This window comes from Lathamus discolor, chromosome 2 (assembly GCF_037157495.1).
Source record: "Lathamus discolor isolate bLatDis1 chromosome 2, bLatDis1.hap1, whole genome shotgun sequence".
In the NCBI taxonomy this organism is placed as follows: domain Eukaryota; kingdom Metazoa; phylum Chordata; class Aves; order Psittaciformes; family Psittacidae; genus Lathamus; species Lathamus discolor.
Window position 1 is genome coordinate 116,058,647 of NC_088885.1, and position 18,662 is coordinate 116,077,308.

Here is an 18,662-nt window from a genome sequence, read left to right on the forward strand (position 1 = left end):
CTACACTTATATGAGTATGCAAACCTTAGTGGAGCTGAATGTTGTTCTTAAAAATAGCTGTAACTTTTTTTGGAGGGAGTGGGGGGTATTTTTTGTTTTTCATTTGACTAACAAGTTATATCTCAATAATGCTCACAATATTCTTAAAGCACTACAGAGAAAGTCATGGAGACTGGCCAGTTAAAGAGCCAAATTAAACAAGAAAACTTGGGATAACTTCATAGAGGTCCCTTGTGTAGGATGATTAAATTTTAGAGGCCAAAAGACATTCAGTGATTGCTGACTATGTCTTGCTCAGCATAGTCACTTTACTTTCCACCTTAATTTTTTTTTTGAGGAGTAAGCTTCATCCAACTTGAAGCCAAGAATATTTGGAAGGGTGGGGTGGCTTTTTTCCATTTTATACATTGCACATTTTGTGGCAATGTTTTTCTTGGGTTTAGTACATTTTTGATTGTAGCAGTCATTACTTCATTTTTCTAAACATATGTATTTAAAACCCACAAGGGCCTATGAATACTAAAATAAGACATCATATATATCAAAACCATGGTTTCTTTAAGAAATCTGTTTTTTAACCTCTGCTCCAGAGTTCCTTTCATGTGGCAGGAATTCATATTTTTCTTTCTTTATAATTTTGTCCTTCATGGTGATCATTCATATTAGAGTAAAAAATGTAAAATGTACAACTGCTTTTTAATGAAATCAGTTAAAACTGCTAAAAGGAAATACTTTATTAAAAAAGAAAAGAAAAAAACTCATATTCTTGAATAGGAAGTAGCTGTCAGAGAGAACTGTATTGTTTGACCCGTATAAGACTTTGTTGCACAAAGAAATCAAATAGTTTCTTTCAAGTGATGTTGAATGGGGAGGGTGTTTTCAGTCCAGAGAACACCTTCACTGTTGTGACCATCTCTGACGCAAGCTGGTCTCCTGTTCCTTTGAGATAATTTTCTTCCTGAAACATTTTTCTTTTAGGATAATTTCAAAAGATCCTCTTTAATCTTTGCATGTGTCTTTCAAAAACATTCAAAATGCCTTTTTTTTTGTTAGCATTGCTTTTTTCTTGTGTTATTTGTACTGTATCTAACAAAATGGCATAGATTCAGAGTGCAGAGGTGCATTTACTATTATTGACTATGAGAATTTTATGCACAAAGCAGAAAAACCTAGGGTTTTTCCAGGTGTTAGGGAACATAGAAAAGTGTAAACATTCTCTATAAAACTTGTATTCTCATTTCCTTTCTGGTTGAGGAATGCTTGTTGCCATATGTGAATATCATTTAAGAGGTGGCATAGTGTTTCAAGCGTACTTTCCAGAACATTCAGGATATTCATGGAGACCCACTCAGAGGCATGACTGATGAAAGACAAGGGAAATCAGTAAAAATAATGGGAAGGGATATTTAAATTTTAGGAGAGCATGTTTGTCTCTTTCTGTCTGCTTTGTATAATGTGGCGTTGTTATATGTTTGTATGTGTTTTATTTTTTCTTCTCAAATGTACTGCTAGCATCTTATTTTCAAATGCACTGTAAATCCATAGTAAATTTGTATCTCCTTAGGATATTTTTCCTTCAAAAACATTTTTGTGAAGAATGATGTTTTCAGGGAAAATCCACAGCAATAACTCTGTAAAATTCTACTAAGGAACACTTTTAATTTTTATACAGGTTCTGGAACTTGTGTATGTAAAGGTTTTCTTGTGAGAGAAAATGATTTAAAAAAAAATAAAAGCTTCACTGGCTTAAGGAGTACAGAGATTTGCAATGAGCTTTCATTCCCGGGGCTTTTCATTTTATTGTTTTTAGCGAGTCATAATAAAGCTCTGGCTTTACTACAGATGAACTCCATTTGCTTTTTATTTGTCTGGAATATTACTGTGGCCATTGTCACCAGGTTGGACACCATCTGACATTTTCCCAGGCTGCCAGCACCAGGAAATACAATCTACTTTGCTCTAGATATCAAAAAGATTCATTAGCAGTGTTGCCGGGTACCACAACTTTATACATTCTGGCCTCAGACCACAGAGTGTGCTAAAGGTAAAGGTGGAAATGCTGAACTTGATTGCAATGTCTATCAAAGGCCATGGAACAGCACAGAGGGCAGATCTGATGTTTTTTCAGTAGTCTTTAGCTCTGAAGAAAAAAAGAGAAAGATCAGGTATACCATAGTGCTGCAGTACAGCTGAGGTGAAAAAACCCTACATAAGCCTGATAGCTGTGAGCTTTACGGCTTACTTGCTCTGCTCAAGAATGTTTGTGATATTCAAAGGCTGAAGGCCACATGTGAAGCATAAGTAGGACCAGAGATACAAAAATTTTCTTTAGGCTGCTGCCCATATGAGAACAAAACTGATGTTAATTTTGGCTAACATGGATAAAATTTATTATAAATAACCTTTAACAGTACATGTATTCCTTTTAAGACATCTTTTAATCCATTAAAATCTATTTTAAGATCCAATTGGGAGAGCTTATATTAGGCATAAACCTTAAGTATAATTTATTCAAACAGTATAAACAGTATTCAACCTGTATGCGGTTCAATTCCTACAAAGCTTTAGCAAACAACTTCAGGTTTAAGACTTTTTTATTATGACTTTATTATTTAAGTGGTTAAGACTTCAGAACATAAATAATTTTGACAGTCACACCTACTGTAGGTATCAAGAGTATTTTATGTAGTTCTCATTAGTAATCCCTATAAAAATTAAGAAGCTACTTGACAGTTCAAAAAGGAAATGCTTTTTTCTTGTTCCAATTTATGAATAAAAACTTTGTGTAAGAGGGTGAGATCTACCACCTCTACCATTTCAGTAGTGTATATATAAACATAGTAGATGGATCCCTAGCTATCTACTACCCACTACCAAAAAGATGATGTTTTTATTGTTTAATAATGTTGGATATGTAACATTTTGAAAAGCCTCTCTTTTTGTCTTTTTTATATGCAACATGTAGAATCATAGAATAGTTAGGGTTGGAAAGAACCTTAAGATCATCTAGTTCCAAGCCCCTGCCATGGGCAGAGACACCTCACACTAAACCATGTCACCCAAGGCTCTGTCCAGCCTGGCCTTGAACACTGCCAGGGATGGAGCACTCACAACTTCCTTGGGCAACCCATTCCAGTGCCTCACCACCCTCACAGTAAATAATTTCTTCCTTATATCCAATCTAAACTTCCCCTGTTTAAGTTTTAACCCGTTACCCCTTGTCCTATCACTACAGTCCCTAATGAAGAGTCCCTCTCCAGCATCCCTATAGGCCCCCTTCAGATACTTGAAGGCTGCTACGAGGTCTCCACGCAGCCTTCTCCAGGCTGAACAGCCCCAACTTTCTCAGCCTATCTTCATACGGGAGGTGCTCCAGTCCCCTTATCATCCTCGTGGCCCTCCTCTGGACTTATTCCAGCAGTTCCATGTCCTTTTTCTGTTGAGGACACCAGAACTGCACACAATACTCCAGGTGAGGTCTCACGAGAGCAGAGTAGAGGGGCAGGATCACCTCCTTCGACCTGCTGGTCATGCTCCTTTTGATGCAGCCCAGGATAGGGTTGGCTTTCTGGGCTGCGAGCGCACACTGAAGCTGGCTCATGTTCATTTTCTCATCAACCAACACCCCCAAGTCCTCCACAGGGCTGCTCTGAATCTCTTCTCTGCCCAGCCTGTAGCTGTGCCGCATCTTGTATATTTATAGTAATACACATCTAGTGAATTTTTTCATTCAACATTTAAAAAACAATCTTTTAATCAAATCCTAGTTTCTTTCTAAAAATGACTTAACAGAAATAAGTATACTTGTAATGATTTAGTAAATAAGATGTCATTGCTATTTCAAACATCGGAAAATATGACTTAGATTAATGTTTGTAAATTAAAGTAGATAATTGATGAATGCATTTACAGTCTCCAGATCAGCAAAAAGTAATGCTACATTGAAGCTCTGTGTATTTGCTGATGGAGGTGTTTTAATTATTTCAAGCAATGAATGAATTAACCTTGGAATAGGAAAATAAATGGAAAAAAAATCAAAAGCAAGATTTAAATTGATTGTTCCAATCAAGTTTTCTGTTTGATAGTTTAAATTGGTTTATTTTGGATTAGCATGTTTAGTCAATTGAAAGGATGACTCTGAATGAAATTTTACCTGGACTCTGTAGTCTGTTCTTAACGTTGGATCAGAAAGCAAATGGACTGCTGCTGGTATTCCTCTGTGTAATGGGTTTGTGTGGGAAGGTTTTTTTGGGGGGGTGGGCTTGATATGAGATGTGGTTTCCATGAGAAGCTGCTAGAAGTTTCCCCTGAGAGCCCATGCCAGCCAGCTCCGTGACAGGCTTGCTACTGGCTGAACCTGAGCCCATCAGTGATGGTGTTAGTGCCTCTGGGATAACAGATTTAAGAAGAGGGGGAAAAAATCCCAGTGCACTGGCAATTGCAGCTGGAGGGAGGAGTGAGAACATGTGAGCGCAACAACTCTCACCAAGATCAGTGCAGGAGGGCAGTAGGTGCTCCAGGCACCAGAGCAGATATTCCCCTGCAGCCCATGGTGCAGCCCATGGTGAGGCAGCTGTGCCCCTGCAGCACATGGAGGTCCATGGTGGGGCAGATATCCACTTGCAGCCCATGGAGGACCCCACACCGGAGCAGGGGGATGCCCAAAGGAGGCTGTGGCCCTGTTGGAAGCCCGTGCTGGAGCAGGCTTCTAGCAAGACCTGTGTCCCCATGGAGACAGAAGCCCATGCTGGCGCAGGTTTGCTGCAGGACTGGTAACCTCGTGGGGGGCCCCACTGGAGCAGTCTGTTCCTGAAGGACTGCACCCCGTAGTAAGGACCCATGCTGGAGCAGGGGAAGAGTGTGAGAAATCTTTCCTCTGAGGAGGAAGGAATAGCAGAGACAATATGTGATGAACTGACCACAACCCCCATTCCTCATCCCTGTGTGCCACTGTCAGGGAGGAGGCAGAGGAAACTGGGAGTAAAGCTGAGCCCGGGAAAAAGGGAGAGGTGGGGGGAAGGTGTTTTAAGATTTACTTTTATTTCTCATTATCCTACTCTGATTTGATTGGTAATAAATTAAACTAATTTTCCTAAGTCAGGCCTCTTTTGCCTGTGACAATAGTTGGTGACTGATCTCTGTCTTTATCTTGACCCATGAGCCTTTTGTTGTATTTTTCCTGTCCAGTTGAGGAGGGGAAGTGATAGAGCGCCTTTGATGGGCACCTGGCATCCAGCCCACCAAACTCTGTACAGATCTACAAAATAACCAGGGAAGACAGTGGAGTCTTCATCATCATATCATTTGATTTGTTTAGAGTAACTTGGAGGTTTTATTGCTTAAAAGTTTGTAGATGGTTGGCAGCAAATCTTGCAGTCATCACCATTGGTTTCAACCATTTACTCTGTGCTCTCTACTTCGCTCTGTGCCAAGGAAGGATCCTGTGCCTTTATCATTTGAATACAGTAAAATATCTGGGGTTTTTTTCAGTCTTCTGTTCAATGGACCTCTCCCAGTTCTTCATCCTGAGCCTGGGATGGAAGAGCTTGTCTCAGTCCCAGCTTGAATGGCAGGGAGAGCAAGCGGCTCTAGAGTGGTCAGTGGCAGTTTGCCTGTCTTCTTGTCTTGGTATCGGTGCTTAGGTTCCTGGTGGTTTTGTGTGTCTGTCCCAATTTAGAGCACGGCTACAGCAAGTTCAGACATTTTGCTGGCAAGACCATGGCTATGCAGCTCTTTGAAGACTGAGGAAAATCTTATGTGGCTTCATCACCCTGGGCATCCAGTACTGCATGCATTATTCCATGAAACACTTCAGTGAGCAGAGCACATCTAGACATTACTCAATTCTTCAACATATCTGGATGCTGTATACATTGGAAAAAATATACTTAGGGTATATTATTAACCACAGCCTTAACCAAAATTTAGATTTATTTGAGATGAAGTATCCTAGGATATAGCGCTGGATGTATGCTGAAAAGGTCATGCAACACAAACGCTAACACTGGGACAGGTTCCAGTATATGTAACAGCCAGGACTAGTGTGTATTTGATCTTCTAATGAAGGTCATTTTACAAACTTTCATGCTCTGTTCTGGTGTTGATTAAATCATCGACAGCTACATTCACACTTTTAGATGGTCTGTGAGCTTTCTTTTTCTTCCCCAGTGATTGTGAAGAACATTTATCTCCATTGACTCTAACAGCCTTTTACATTTTTCTGAAAAATTACAATTACATCTTTAACTTTCCTGGACCACACAAATGTGTCTTCTACAGCCTTCCCTCATAAGTTTTACTTTCTTTATATATTATTACTCTTGTGTATTCCAAACCTGGTATAACTTACATATATTATAAACATATTTTATTCTGAGTGACTTCATATCGAGTCTAGAAATTAGTTCTGAAGCCTTTTGATTTTACTTTGTTTCCAGCAGTGAGTAAAAATTGTTGCTCCCGCGTGACTATTTATGGATCTGTATGAAATGAGCAGATGATTTCAAACAAATAAATACTGAGCACGTTTATGATAGCTGAGTGGTCTTCCTACAACAGTAGTTGTTCGATTTTGGAACATATCTTAAGCTCTGGGAGGGGGCTATGCCTTGTGCAGAGGGGCTGAGCAGCTGAAATGCTGCCTGCTGCAGGACCCGAGATGCCTTGTCTGCATAGTCAGGCAACTTTCACTGTCTGCCACACTTTATTGGTTGGCTTTAGTCAATTTATTTTCCATATTTAAAACTTTCTTTTTTCCCCAAGATCATAATCTCTTTCTCTTGGCAAGCAGTCTAGCAAAGACCATTAGAATTTGAAGTATAACCATAGAAGTTTTCAGGGGGGTTCTGACAAAACTGTGTTTGAGAAGTTTCCAATATAAAAATTAGTAGTGTTTCTACTGGTGGTTTTAGAGATTTTTGTAGGGGGTCAGGGAGGGTGGCAAGGGAGAGAATGACTGAAATCTGACTTCATCTACACGGTTTTGCTGAGCTTTTTGTGTAGAGACTGTGTAGTGAGGCATTTGCTTTTAGGTAATATGGGCTGCATGACCAGAAGAGGGAGCCCAGAATCACAAAATATTGGAGATATTTTTGACTGGGGGAGTTGGGGTGAGAAGCCTGCTTTGGTGATGTACAGGAATTTCGAGATTAGACTTGGAAGGATGTGTCAAGTACTACCAAATTATAGTGGTTCTGGGAAAGAGCATTTATTACATATTGAAATGCCTGACAACTTTGATCAAATTGCATTAAAAAATTATATTAGAAGGCTAATTATTTATTTCTTTTCTTTTTCCTATGGTGCTGGTTGTTGTAACTTCTATCACCTTTACAGAAAGTAAGTAACTTTCCATTTTTTAAATCTGTTTTAAAGTGGGTGGGTGTGAGTATACTGCTTGTATTTATATATAGATGTATAGGTATATAAAATAAACATGACCAGCAACCTGGTCTAGTGGAAGGTGTCCCTGCCCATGGCAGGGGGGTTGGAACTAGATGATCTTTAAGGTCCCTTCAACCCAAACTATTCTATGAATTGATGATTCTATAAAATTGAGCAATCTTAAAGACGTACTTCTACAGAAAGTGACTCCCATGTTTGAATGACTTTTAGAATACCACAGTGGTTTAAAGCAATCTCACTTAAAAGAGGATAAATAGTATGAAAGTTCTGTATTTTAAGGATGTAAATGGTAAACATAGTCCTCCTGTGTAGACTATGGCAACAAAACTTGCAGGATATTGTTATGGCTCTAAAAATTCATAGATACCAAGTTACATAGTAGTATTATTATCCAATTTGATTTAACTGAATCAGTGTTGAACTGACTTGAAGTGTTTCAAGAACTTAGGTTCTGTGCCATTTTTGACATCCAAAGATACTTAGCTTTATGTTTGGCAGTCTTTGGCTGCTGTATTAATATATGCCAGCAGCACTCAGCTGAACGAATATGTCCTTAGGTTGTGGGAGAATTTAGAAAACGTGATAAGTAGTCTGGATCCCTCAGAAACTCCTCTGATTCAGACATAAGACTGCATCATGGGTTCTTTGGTTGCTGGCTTTTCTAATTGCAGTCACGTGTGTTGTGATAGCATATATTGTGAACGATTCCAGCATCTCTTGTGGGTAACATTTGGGAATTTTAATACAGTGTTTTAAGGATCCCTGTGCTGTCAGAGTATGCAAATCGCTGGTTAACAGCAGTGATAAAGGACACCATGGAATTCCAGTTTGAGCTGCTAGCTCAAAATATGTCCCACCCCACAGTGTCCAGATTATTAGTTCATTTGCAACTTTGTTAAGTGTGTGTAGTTTGTTTTGTGCTCATTGTAGTCATACCCAAGTGCTATTTTCAAGAAGGATGGATATGGCCTTTTGGTTGCATGCCAAATTATTTAGGAACTTCAGATATCTTTATGAAATAAGCATAACAGTAGTTGAAAGTACTTCTTGGCTCAGTAGCTGCTACAGATTTCTTTGTAAATCAGAGAGTATTTTCTATTGTCCACTTGCCAGTTGGCTAGACTTTGAAGATTAAGATATCTGCTGTGAGCACAGTAGTGGTCATAAGAGATTGCCAAATGCTCTATTTTAGGTTCATTCATCTTGTATCATTTTAATTGGTTAATGATATGTAAAAAGAAAGTGTGGTGTCCAGAATATCTACATCCGAATAGAAGAAGGATACAAATTGTGCATACTTGCACACACAGTTTTGTTTCTTGTTGATATATTGCATTTCTCTTCCACTGCAGAGTCAGCAAGTTCTTTCTATCTTGCAGAGAAAGTCTTAGTCCGTGATAATGTTTCACTAAAAAGATCCAAGACTGTGAGAGTTGAAATTGCTTCACGTTATGTTTGTTAACATATGGAAGAAATTATGCAGCCAGAACTGCTGGTTTAAATGCTTTGTGTCGTTGCTTGTCAAACATTAATACAATAAGGGAAATGTGTAAAGAGAAGTATCCTGCTTATTCCAAAACTGTTTTAAGTAATTGTTAAACTCAATGAAGTCTCTTAATGTTTTATGTGCTACTGCTAGCAGTATCATTGTATTTCTACTCTATTTAGTTTTGTATTCTGCTCTAGTATTATATCAAAACCAGATGTGGAATTGGTTTTATTTGCATGGGGGAAAAGAAACAACAAAAACTCACCAGAGTTTTCATATTGCATGATTTTATTTAGAATACTTTGTAAAATAGATCTCTGTTAAATATCTGATGTGTTTATTGACAAGCAGCATTTTTATCTGTACTTTTTGATTTTAGATGTAGTGATGTGATACATTAGGTGACAGATAGTAAATAAATTATATTGGACAGGACTTCCTGTCCTGAGGACACTTTATAGTTTTAATTTTTGCTGGAAGTGCAATTACCACACCCTCCATCTTTCCATGAAATTAGCACATGTACAGTAAGGAAGAATTTTGTTGTAACAGAGCCATGCAAATCAACAGGAAGTGTTACTATGTGAAAGATGACAATTTCATAGAATTTCAGTCCAGTTGCATTTATAAGAAAAGATCACTCATGCAATTTTCGACGAAGATTGAATGTTGTCTTATAGTGTTGCATGATAAAAAATGGTAGTTTCTGACAGACTTGTGAGGTCATGTTCCTGGTTTGTAGTTGAGTATATAATTAATCCTGAAATACTTAGCAACACACTTACTTTAATGCACAGGCATTGTTCCACTTAACTAAGTGGAATATATTTACGTGGCTAAAGATAAGTGTGCGTGCAGGCTAGGGACCCTAGGGAGGAAGCACAGTTTCAGATTCAGTCCCTGAGTACACCGTGTACATTAGTCAGTAAATGGGGACAAATTTGGGATAGCACAACTATAAACCTTGTACTTTAATTTTTAAGTTAAAATGAAATAAAATATTTTTTTCCCAACAAATTTTTGGATCAACTTTTCAGAATAGTGTGAGTGTAGCAAAGGTAGAAACATATGCTTTCTTTTTCTGATGTAAACATGCATCTATTACAAAGACACCTCTGTACACTTACTCTTTTTTTTTTTCCTTAATGTGTTGTGTTTATTTTTAAGTAGTCCCTTAACATGCATTCCGCAGTAGTATTACAATTACTACCTTGAGTAGGTCAATCTCTTAATCTCTAAACTAACTCTAATTAGAAAAGACAGTGATTCATAGAAGGTAGAAATGTGCTTGTATTTATGTGTAGTAATGCAGGCTGACCGTGTTGAGAGAGAAGAAGGCTTAACTATATATCACTTTTAATTTTAAATGTGTTCTTCCTTGGCTCTTTTATTATTCTTTTGTTGCCTTTCATCCTATGGGATGCAGCTGCCCTTGAATTTGGTACTGTTTTGATCATTCATGTGCAGCAGCCACATTGTCTGTAACATTTTAAAAATGAGGCTTCATGGTGTTATTTATGAAGTAATTTCACATAAATATTTGGACTTTGGTTCTCTTAGAATGTGGAGAAAAGCCTAATTATAATTCACAGACTTTTTGCCTCGAGCCTAAGGGACAGATGCATATGATTAAGTTTGAAACTGGCCTGTTATTGTAATGTAGATGTTTTCAGGGTTGAGAGAATTAAGAAAAAACGGGAGGGGGGCCCAAAAAAAAAAAAAAATGAAGCCAGGCAAGCATGAATTTAAAAAAAATAGAACGAGGGAATAGTTTTACAAGAGGCACTCAATCTTGGACTGCACAATTTTATTTTTCAGTGGAACCTCTCCATTAGCTTGCCTGAATGCGATGCTTCATACTAACACTCGTGTAGGTGATGGAACATTCTTCAAAATCCCTGGGAAGTCAGGACTCTATGCTCTCAAAGTAAGTTTAAATTTTGTATATGGAAAGTACATAGCGCTATTAATCCGTTTTATGAATGTCTCAATAGATATAAAGGTAAACAGATTAGATTCTTTGAAGAGGAAATGACCTGATAGTCCTTGTAACTGCTTTCAGATGTCTTTTAAAAGGATTTATAATGAAAGTAAACACTGAATGTTTTATCCTAGAAAGCATAGACGTGTTCTTGAATTTAGCATATGGTATAAAAAACATATAGTTTAGCTAAAATGCTGCTTTTTCAGAGTTGTTCACAGAAAGGCCTTTGTTTTATGGGCAGTGAGCTCAAAAGGATCACTGACTTTCTCATTAAATAATTGTAGTAATGTTTGATTTTTAACTAGTGCAAAATTGTTTGCAAGTCTAATGTAAATCAACGTTTAGTTTACAGGTCACAGCATTGCTTTTGGGAGCAAGTGTAATTAAAGTGATAGAATTTTGCCTTTATACTATTTCTATATCTCTTCTTTTTATTTTTCTTTTTCTGGTATGTATCTGATGGTTTCTCTGGGTAGAAATTTTTTGTTGCTGTACATGATCAGACTTAGAGTGGCTTCACAATAGGAGTGGAGGAATGTGAGGAAGAGGTGAGAAACAAGGGAGTGAGATTATGTTTGCAATCTAAATACAGTCAATTACAATTTTAGGCTGAAGGGAAGAATCTTTTGTAATTTATGGCAGATTTATTTGATGCAAGGGTTTAAAAAATAAAAAAAAACCCAACTATATAGATTTTACTGCTCCAGATCAGTAAAAATTCTGTATCTGAGACTGAATTAATAGTTTTCAGGAGCTCTCTTTCCTAATTTACTAAACCAAATGCTGTTGTTTTTCTTTAAATCGGGAGATATTCTTGGCACAAATCCAGGTATTCACAATCACTCCCATGCTTGTGAGCTCCAGGTTGCTTCAGTTATTTGAATTCAGGAAACAGGCAAAGGCAGAAAAGAAACATTAAAGGATTTGTGTTTTGCTGCAGCGTCGTGGACACTCAACTGGAAAACTAGGATATTAACAGCCAAACAAGTCTGCTTTTGTTAAAAAAAAAGTGGAAGTTCTTGCATTTTTTTTGTTTAAGCGTATGTTATGACTTTACAAAATAGCTTTTTTGATTTGCAGATTGTTTCATGGAGGTCTGTTTTTATGTCTTTCTCTGAAGTAACTCACAAGCATATCAAGCATATTTATTTTATTCTGTTTTTTGAAATGTAAGCATGAGAGCACACTGCAGGAATCTATTTTCAGAGATGCAGCAGAATCATGACTGATTTTTTTTTCTTGTTGATTTTAATCTTTTTTTTCTTTTTTACTTGTAGAAAGAAGAATCATCATGCCCTACTGATGGAACATTGGATTTAGGATGTGAATCTGAATTAGATGGCACTGAAATGGCTGAGACAAACAATAACAATGGAGAAGAAAATGGTGGTAGGTGTTTTAATTTCAGTATAACAGGGTGGGAAAAGAATAAGTATTGTTTACTTAAGATTTTAATGGTGTATTTTCTAAACGGCGTAAGTAACGTTGTTTACTCAGCGGAACTATTTTTGAGCAACTCCCTCTCTTTTTTGGCCTTATAAAGAAATCAGGAACACCAAGTGCCTTTATTTGACTTAGACCTGTAAAAGACAATGAGTAGTGCTGTTGTGTGTGTTTTGTGTAGATAATTTTTTGGCTTACAATTTTTTTGTTCTAGTGCCCACAGCTATTTTCTAGTCCTCAACAGTAATTTCCCTTACCAGGCTTCAGACTTGCCATCATCAGGTAGACACCTCATTCCTTTCAGTGTAGGCATCTGGTGTTGGACCCTCAGTAGATTTCTGGGCACAGGACAAAGGTTTGTATTCTTTTGCTTCAGGCAGGGATTCTCCTGGGTGCCATGTTGACATAAAGGCATGTTGAAGTATCAAATCCTGTGCATTTGTTTTTCTTCTGAGATAATGGCAAACTGAAACATTGCAAGAACTTAAAAATTACAACCTTAGGAATATCTTTTCGAGAGGTAATAATTGCTCATAAAGAAAACACAGTTCTTCAGTCACCTACAGTTACTTGCAAGTAATAGAAATTAATATTCTTATTAAAATTGCACTCATGTAATGGCTATAAGGTGAACGCTTTATAGAAGTCAAGGTTTGCAGGACCTCTGATATTAGCATTTCCTTGCTCTCCTCTTCTGCTGTCCTCTCACAACCTGTTCCACTGCTGGACTGCAGCCTGCTGTTTTGGCTCGCTTTGTATCTGGTGAGAGGGTGTCCTGTCTACAACTAGAACATGAAAAGGCTCAGCTCACCTTGTTCTCCTACAGACATCCCTTTTGATCTTGGTTTCTATGCTGCACCTATACAGGATTAGTGCTGCTGTTTCAGTATTGCTTGCTAGCAGCATTGAAAAAAATCACAAAATGCTTAGTAACAGGAATAAGAGAACTACCTAAGACTAAGGTTGTGAATTTGGTGGTGAAGTTTTGAAGCTCAGTAGAAAAAACAAAAGTCGTCTTATTAATTGGCTCTGTTTCTTCATTTTCTGTGATATGTTTAGAATTCAATGGAATCTGCATGTGCAGTGGTTTTATGCTTATGATGGATTTACGCTTACGATCACTGCCTGTGTAAGTGAACATGCATATTTGTAGTTCTTGAACACTTCCCATCTGATACACAGTTTGTTGATGTACACTTCCCTAAGTCACAGGAAAAATGCAGAGGTGAAAAGCAGTTTAAGTGTACAGATAGGAAAGCAAACGTTGATATTATTTGTTATAAACAAATAAAAATAGGGGCAAAAACCTGGCAATTATTTAGGAGTGGCAGGATGCAAATAAGGGGGCCAGAATGCCAGAAGTAGAAAATTGCTGGGTTTTGACTGGGAGGAGGCTGCATAGTAACTTCACAGTTTACAGCAATAAAAATAATTCTAGCACTTGTGGTAACATAAAGGAGCAGCTGCTAAAATTAAACATTTAAAAATATTTGGGTTAGAGCAGTAAATTACACCTAGATTGTGTAATTAAAAAAAAATAAATCTGAGAACTTTCCTTCATGTTTCTTCTTTAACAAATCTTGGAAAACCACAATATCTTTAACTTTTTGCAAGCAAAACTTTTTTTTTTTCTGTCATGTGGTAGATATATTTAAAAAGAGTAAATTGGATAGCAGTAGTGAGTTTGTATGACATATAGAAAGGCTGATGCTAGATGTGATTAATAAGGAATTGTAGACAGCAGATCTTCTATCAGTCCGCTGATACAGAACATAATTTTGTCAAACATGTTTGATAATCACTTCTCTTGAGAATAGAAGTTTTGTTGTTAAAGGTATCTATTGAGATACATGTGGAATTCTATGAGTGATATCATTTACAATATAGAATGCTTGGCATAAAAACAAGACCATGCCTGGGAAGTGCAGCCAGTCTTAAACAGATTGAAAATAACAAATTGTGAGATCAGCAGAGACGTGGGAATCACCATCACAGTAGGTATTGTTGCTGTTCTCTTAACGATGTGTTGACCACTCTTCATTTAATATCTTTGTCAATACTTTTTGAAAAGTAGAAAAGCTTTCTTGATTAAATATATTGATAATATGTAATAATGTTGAGGCCCCTCTTGGTTGCCTTGTAAATGATTACATTTCAACAGCCTGATTTTTTTTAGAGTTTAAAGTGATGAAAAAGGTCACATTTGTGCAGTGAAAACATGTATTCAATAAACCAGTAAATCTGCAAAGCATTTAAGAATCGTAACTGAAAATGAGTTGAATGTGAATGAGATGCCTTTGCTAATTAGTCCAGTGCAGTTCTTGGTCTACAAATGTGGTTGTACTGATTAAAGAATATAGGCACAGTGTTTCCTTTGGGTATAGAAGTAGTTAAATGATTAGTAGTGTATGTATTGCATTCATTATAGCTGTAAGAAGAAAAATGGGAAAGGATTTAGAAAAGACGTGCATGAACTCCTGCGTGAACAAATACCTCTTTTGCTCTGGGAAATTTAATAGGGACTGTCTAGTTAGTTTATCAAAGATGAGGTGGTGACTTGATTGGTTTGTAAATATTTGAGGAAACCTATCTGTAGAAAATATTTGGTCTAGCAGACCAAATCTATCAAGATGTCTATCAATTAAGCTTTGCACACTAAAGCCTGGATTTTTGCTTTCCAGGCAACTATTCTGTGCCATAAAAGTAACATTTCATTCCGTAAAAAAAAACGCTTTATGCAATTCTCTGACTTGTCTTCTAAAAAAGGTCTATAGCTACAGTGTCTCCTTTCAGCCTTAATATCTGTGATACATATGACAATGGACATTCCTTGCACTTTGTATTCTTAATTGCCCGATTGATTGCATTTTTATTTGCTCGTTTCCACTGTGATAGAGTCCAGAAGCCCCAGTTCTGGCAGAGTGATCAGGAATTGTTTAGCAAGAGTTTAAAAAGCTACACTTTAGCGTTAGCTGGAAGCAGAGGATGAAACCCTAAGCAACAGCCTCGGTCCATTTGTGGGCTTTTAGATGATAGTCTTCAACTTTCAGTGTAAAAAGTACCAGCTGACACTCAAACAGAGAAGAATCACATTATTCCCCAGCAGGCACATTTTCCCCAGTATAAATGCAGGCTACTGAACAATTTTATTAGCATAGTAAAATAAAAATACCTCACAGTTATAAACACATGACTTTGCAAAAGCTGTTACTCCACATCAGTGTTGCTAAACTGACAACTGGAATGGTAACATCTCAGGATTTTTCAGATGCTATGGAGAAACCTTTCTTCCCCCACCTTCTCCAAAGGCTTATGTTAAGGAAACTCTTTACACTACAGTTGGTTTTGTTTGGAATGGGATTTCTATAGAAGCTGTCTAGGCAGTCTCATATCTTTTTCATAAAGTCCATTTCCCTCAGACTCAGGGGCAGCATGTAAAGATGCAGTCAGTTACAGAATAAAAATCCCAATTACTATTGCCTGAGAAAATGATGACTAGAATATCCTTTTGCCCATCAATAGAATGTTCTGTTCTCAAAAGGCATTTGTCCCTAGGGTTTCTGAAGCCAGGGCTAATCCATCAGCCACGGAGCACTGTTGATTAAAAATTGTCTTCATGGAAGCCAATGGAATGTACAATGATGTAGCAGTTCCTATGGTAGAGTGACTTCCTAACCTAACCCAAACATAGGTTCTGATGTTTGCCCAAATGTGAGCAACGTATGTCTACTTGCTGAACCCAGGACACTCCTCTTGAGACACTTTGGTTTTCAGCGCTTCCTGAAACTCTTAAGTTCTTCATTTGCGAACATGAAATGGCAGAATTAATTTTTTAGACAGATTTCTTAGACATAGTAGATGAAATGGTAGATGATAGAGGATCAGATTCATGCTGAATCCTGAATTTTTTTCTTTGTAGCTACTCTGCTTTTAACATCTTGTGCCTTCTGGACTAGAAAGACACTAGGATAACTCCTGTAGTGAGGAATGCATATTCACCATTTTTTGAAACCTGAGTCCACATTTAGATGTTCAGTTCATTTCTGGAATGGAACTTCTGGCAATTCAAGGAAACCTGTTATCATTAGCATCTTGTTTTTTGGGAATAATGCTGAGTGATTCTGCTGAATATCTGTTATACGTGACAACATCTGCATGTGGGATAGGCTTTTCTAAAAGCAGAAGGACAGTAACAGAATAGCAGCTCGAACATAAAGAGTTTTTGATGACACATCAGAAGGAGATAGTTTTTCACTGTTTGTTTGGTAGCTTGGGCTTTTTCATCTCCCTGCAAGTAACTATAAAATAAAAATACGGTACCCAGGATCAAGTTTAACTTCTATTTGTTTCATTGCCACTGGAGGGGAGCCATAAGAATGAGAGAAGATACTGTGGAGCTTGAGGGAGAGATCTTTCTCATCTGTTTTTGAGGTTTTTTTGCTGTACAGTAGAGTTAATGAGGCCTAAGAAATTGGTGGCTTAGTGATGACAGACTGTATATTTATAGTGGAAAACGTTGACTTCCTTTGGAATATGGATTCACAGTTTTCAAAGCTTTGTGAAAGGTCTGGGCTCAAAAGCATGCCAAGAATATAATGCAATTCAGTGGAAGCTACCAAACCGATGTGGTATTTGATGTCTTTTTCCAAAAAAGACTATTCAATATTATTTGTCATTTCACAGTACTAGTATTGCTTTTCAAAAAGAATATTACAGTCACAGTAGTGCCCTTGCTATATGCATCTGGTTTTGCTTGCTTTGGCAAGCTTGTACAATTAACTCCCAAACTGGTTTTCATTTTCAAGAACTGATAACAGTTGGTTTCTAAATTGCTCAGATTTTGGAAGTTGGGCTCTAGAGATCAAAGAATGATGGAGGTGAATTACTTCATACCTCTGTGTTGGTAAAGTGTAACGGTTTATGTCAATACAAGTATAGATCTGTGTCACCCAAAGAAAATACTGAATTGTATGGATATTTTAGAGAGAGACTTTATGTGTATGATTTCCTGAGAGAGTTCTTTCTGAAGTTTCCTATCTCTAGAGTGTGTGCATGCATTTTATGCTTGAGGTAGAATCTATTCTTTAGCATATGGTAGCAATATTAATTTGTGTTTTGTAATGTGGCCATTAGTAAACAATCCTTTTCATATGCTGTGGTTTCTGTAACAAAGAAGGGAGTGAACTGCTGTTGATTTTACTGGTTTGATTTTAAAACAGTATGGTCTGTCTGAAATCGGAATTAATTGTGCTATGTATTTGGGGAAAATCAGACCCTTAAAGCACTCCAGGAATTCTTCTGTCCATCTAGTTTAATAAATCTGTTAATAATTATTTGTAATAATTTTCAGTGGCAGTGAAACAGAATAATTTTGAGTAGTATTCCTTTAAACATTTTTTCTTTGAAGAAACACGTTTTCTAAATTTTTTTTGTGTAGGTGTCATATTTCATGTGTGGGAAAGGTAAAAGGTAATAGAAAATTACAGAGATGCAATCTTTTCATTACAGAAATTAAAAGATAGCATTGCTGATTTTTATAAAGGATAGCCTTTTATAGTAATTGCCAAAACTGGTCTTGGAGAAATGAAATAGAGGAAGTTATTTTAAATGGAGGTTGTTGAAAACATTTTCGATATGCTCTTTTTGCTAAGTAATTCTAATTCTATCCTTCCAGTTAACACTCTCTGAACACTCACTAAGGAGGTCTTATCTTCAGAAACCCAGCTGTACTTCCATCTCATAACCTAACAGTTTATGGCTTAATAGTTGCTTTTTGCTTTATTCCTTCACTCATTCCTGGCCCTACAAGAAGCCAGTTTAAAGAATGGACCCTAATTATTCTCCACTAAATGGAAATGCCTCCTGTAGGTTTCAAACTGCTCTTGTTTGCTTTTTCTATTGTAGCAATAATGGTGAATCCTCTTTATTTGTTACCCAAATATTTTTCCTTCATCTGTCACATTTCTTTCAGGGTTCTTCTTTTTCTGCCCAACATCCAGTTTATTTTTAGCATTCTTTTCTGATAAAGCTTTTCAAGCAAACATGGATCTGATAAAATTCATACCTCTTCAGTGCTTAGGGAAGTAGTTGCAGATTTCCAGTGTTGCATGTTTGTACAAAGACCACTGGCTCTTCTTGAGTTTGTTTTGAGGTTACTGTGTTCTTTGGTTTCCATAGCGAAAATGCCTGCTCTGTTTTTAAGAGATCTGCTTGATTTTTTCACTAGGATTATCAATGTTTATTTCAAACACTTAAATGTTTTCCTGTCATATTTTCCTCTTTTTCCTTCTGACTCATTCAGAGAAAATCAGTTGGATGTTATCCATATAAATGAACAAATAA

At 37.0% G+C, this 18,662-nt stretch overlaps 1 protein-coding gene across 5 annotated transcripts in view; it reads left to right on the plus strand.

Moving 5' to 3' along the window:
* ASXL3 (ASXL transcriptional regulator 3) overlaps positions 1 to 18,662 on the plus strand; it is a 126,627-nt gene that overhangs the window by 46,529 nt on the left and 61,436 nt on the right. For all 5 annotated transcript variants that reach the window (XM_065668198.1, XM_065668194.1, XM_065668193.1 and 2 more), the window contains 2 exons: positions 10,712 to 10,820; positions 12,155 to 12,266. In XM_065668198.1, the coding sequence (XP_065524270.1) occupies positions 10,712 to 10,820; positions 12,155 to 12,266 (221 nt within the window). The remainder of the gene's footprint in view (positions 1 to 10,711; positions 10,821 to 12,154; positions 12,267 to 18,662) is intronic.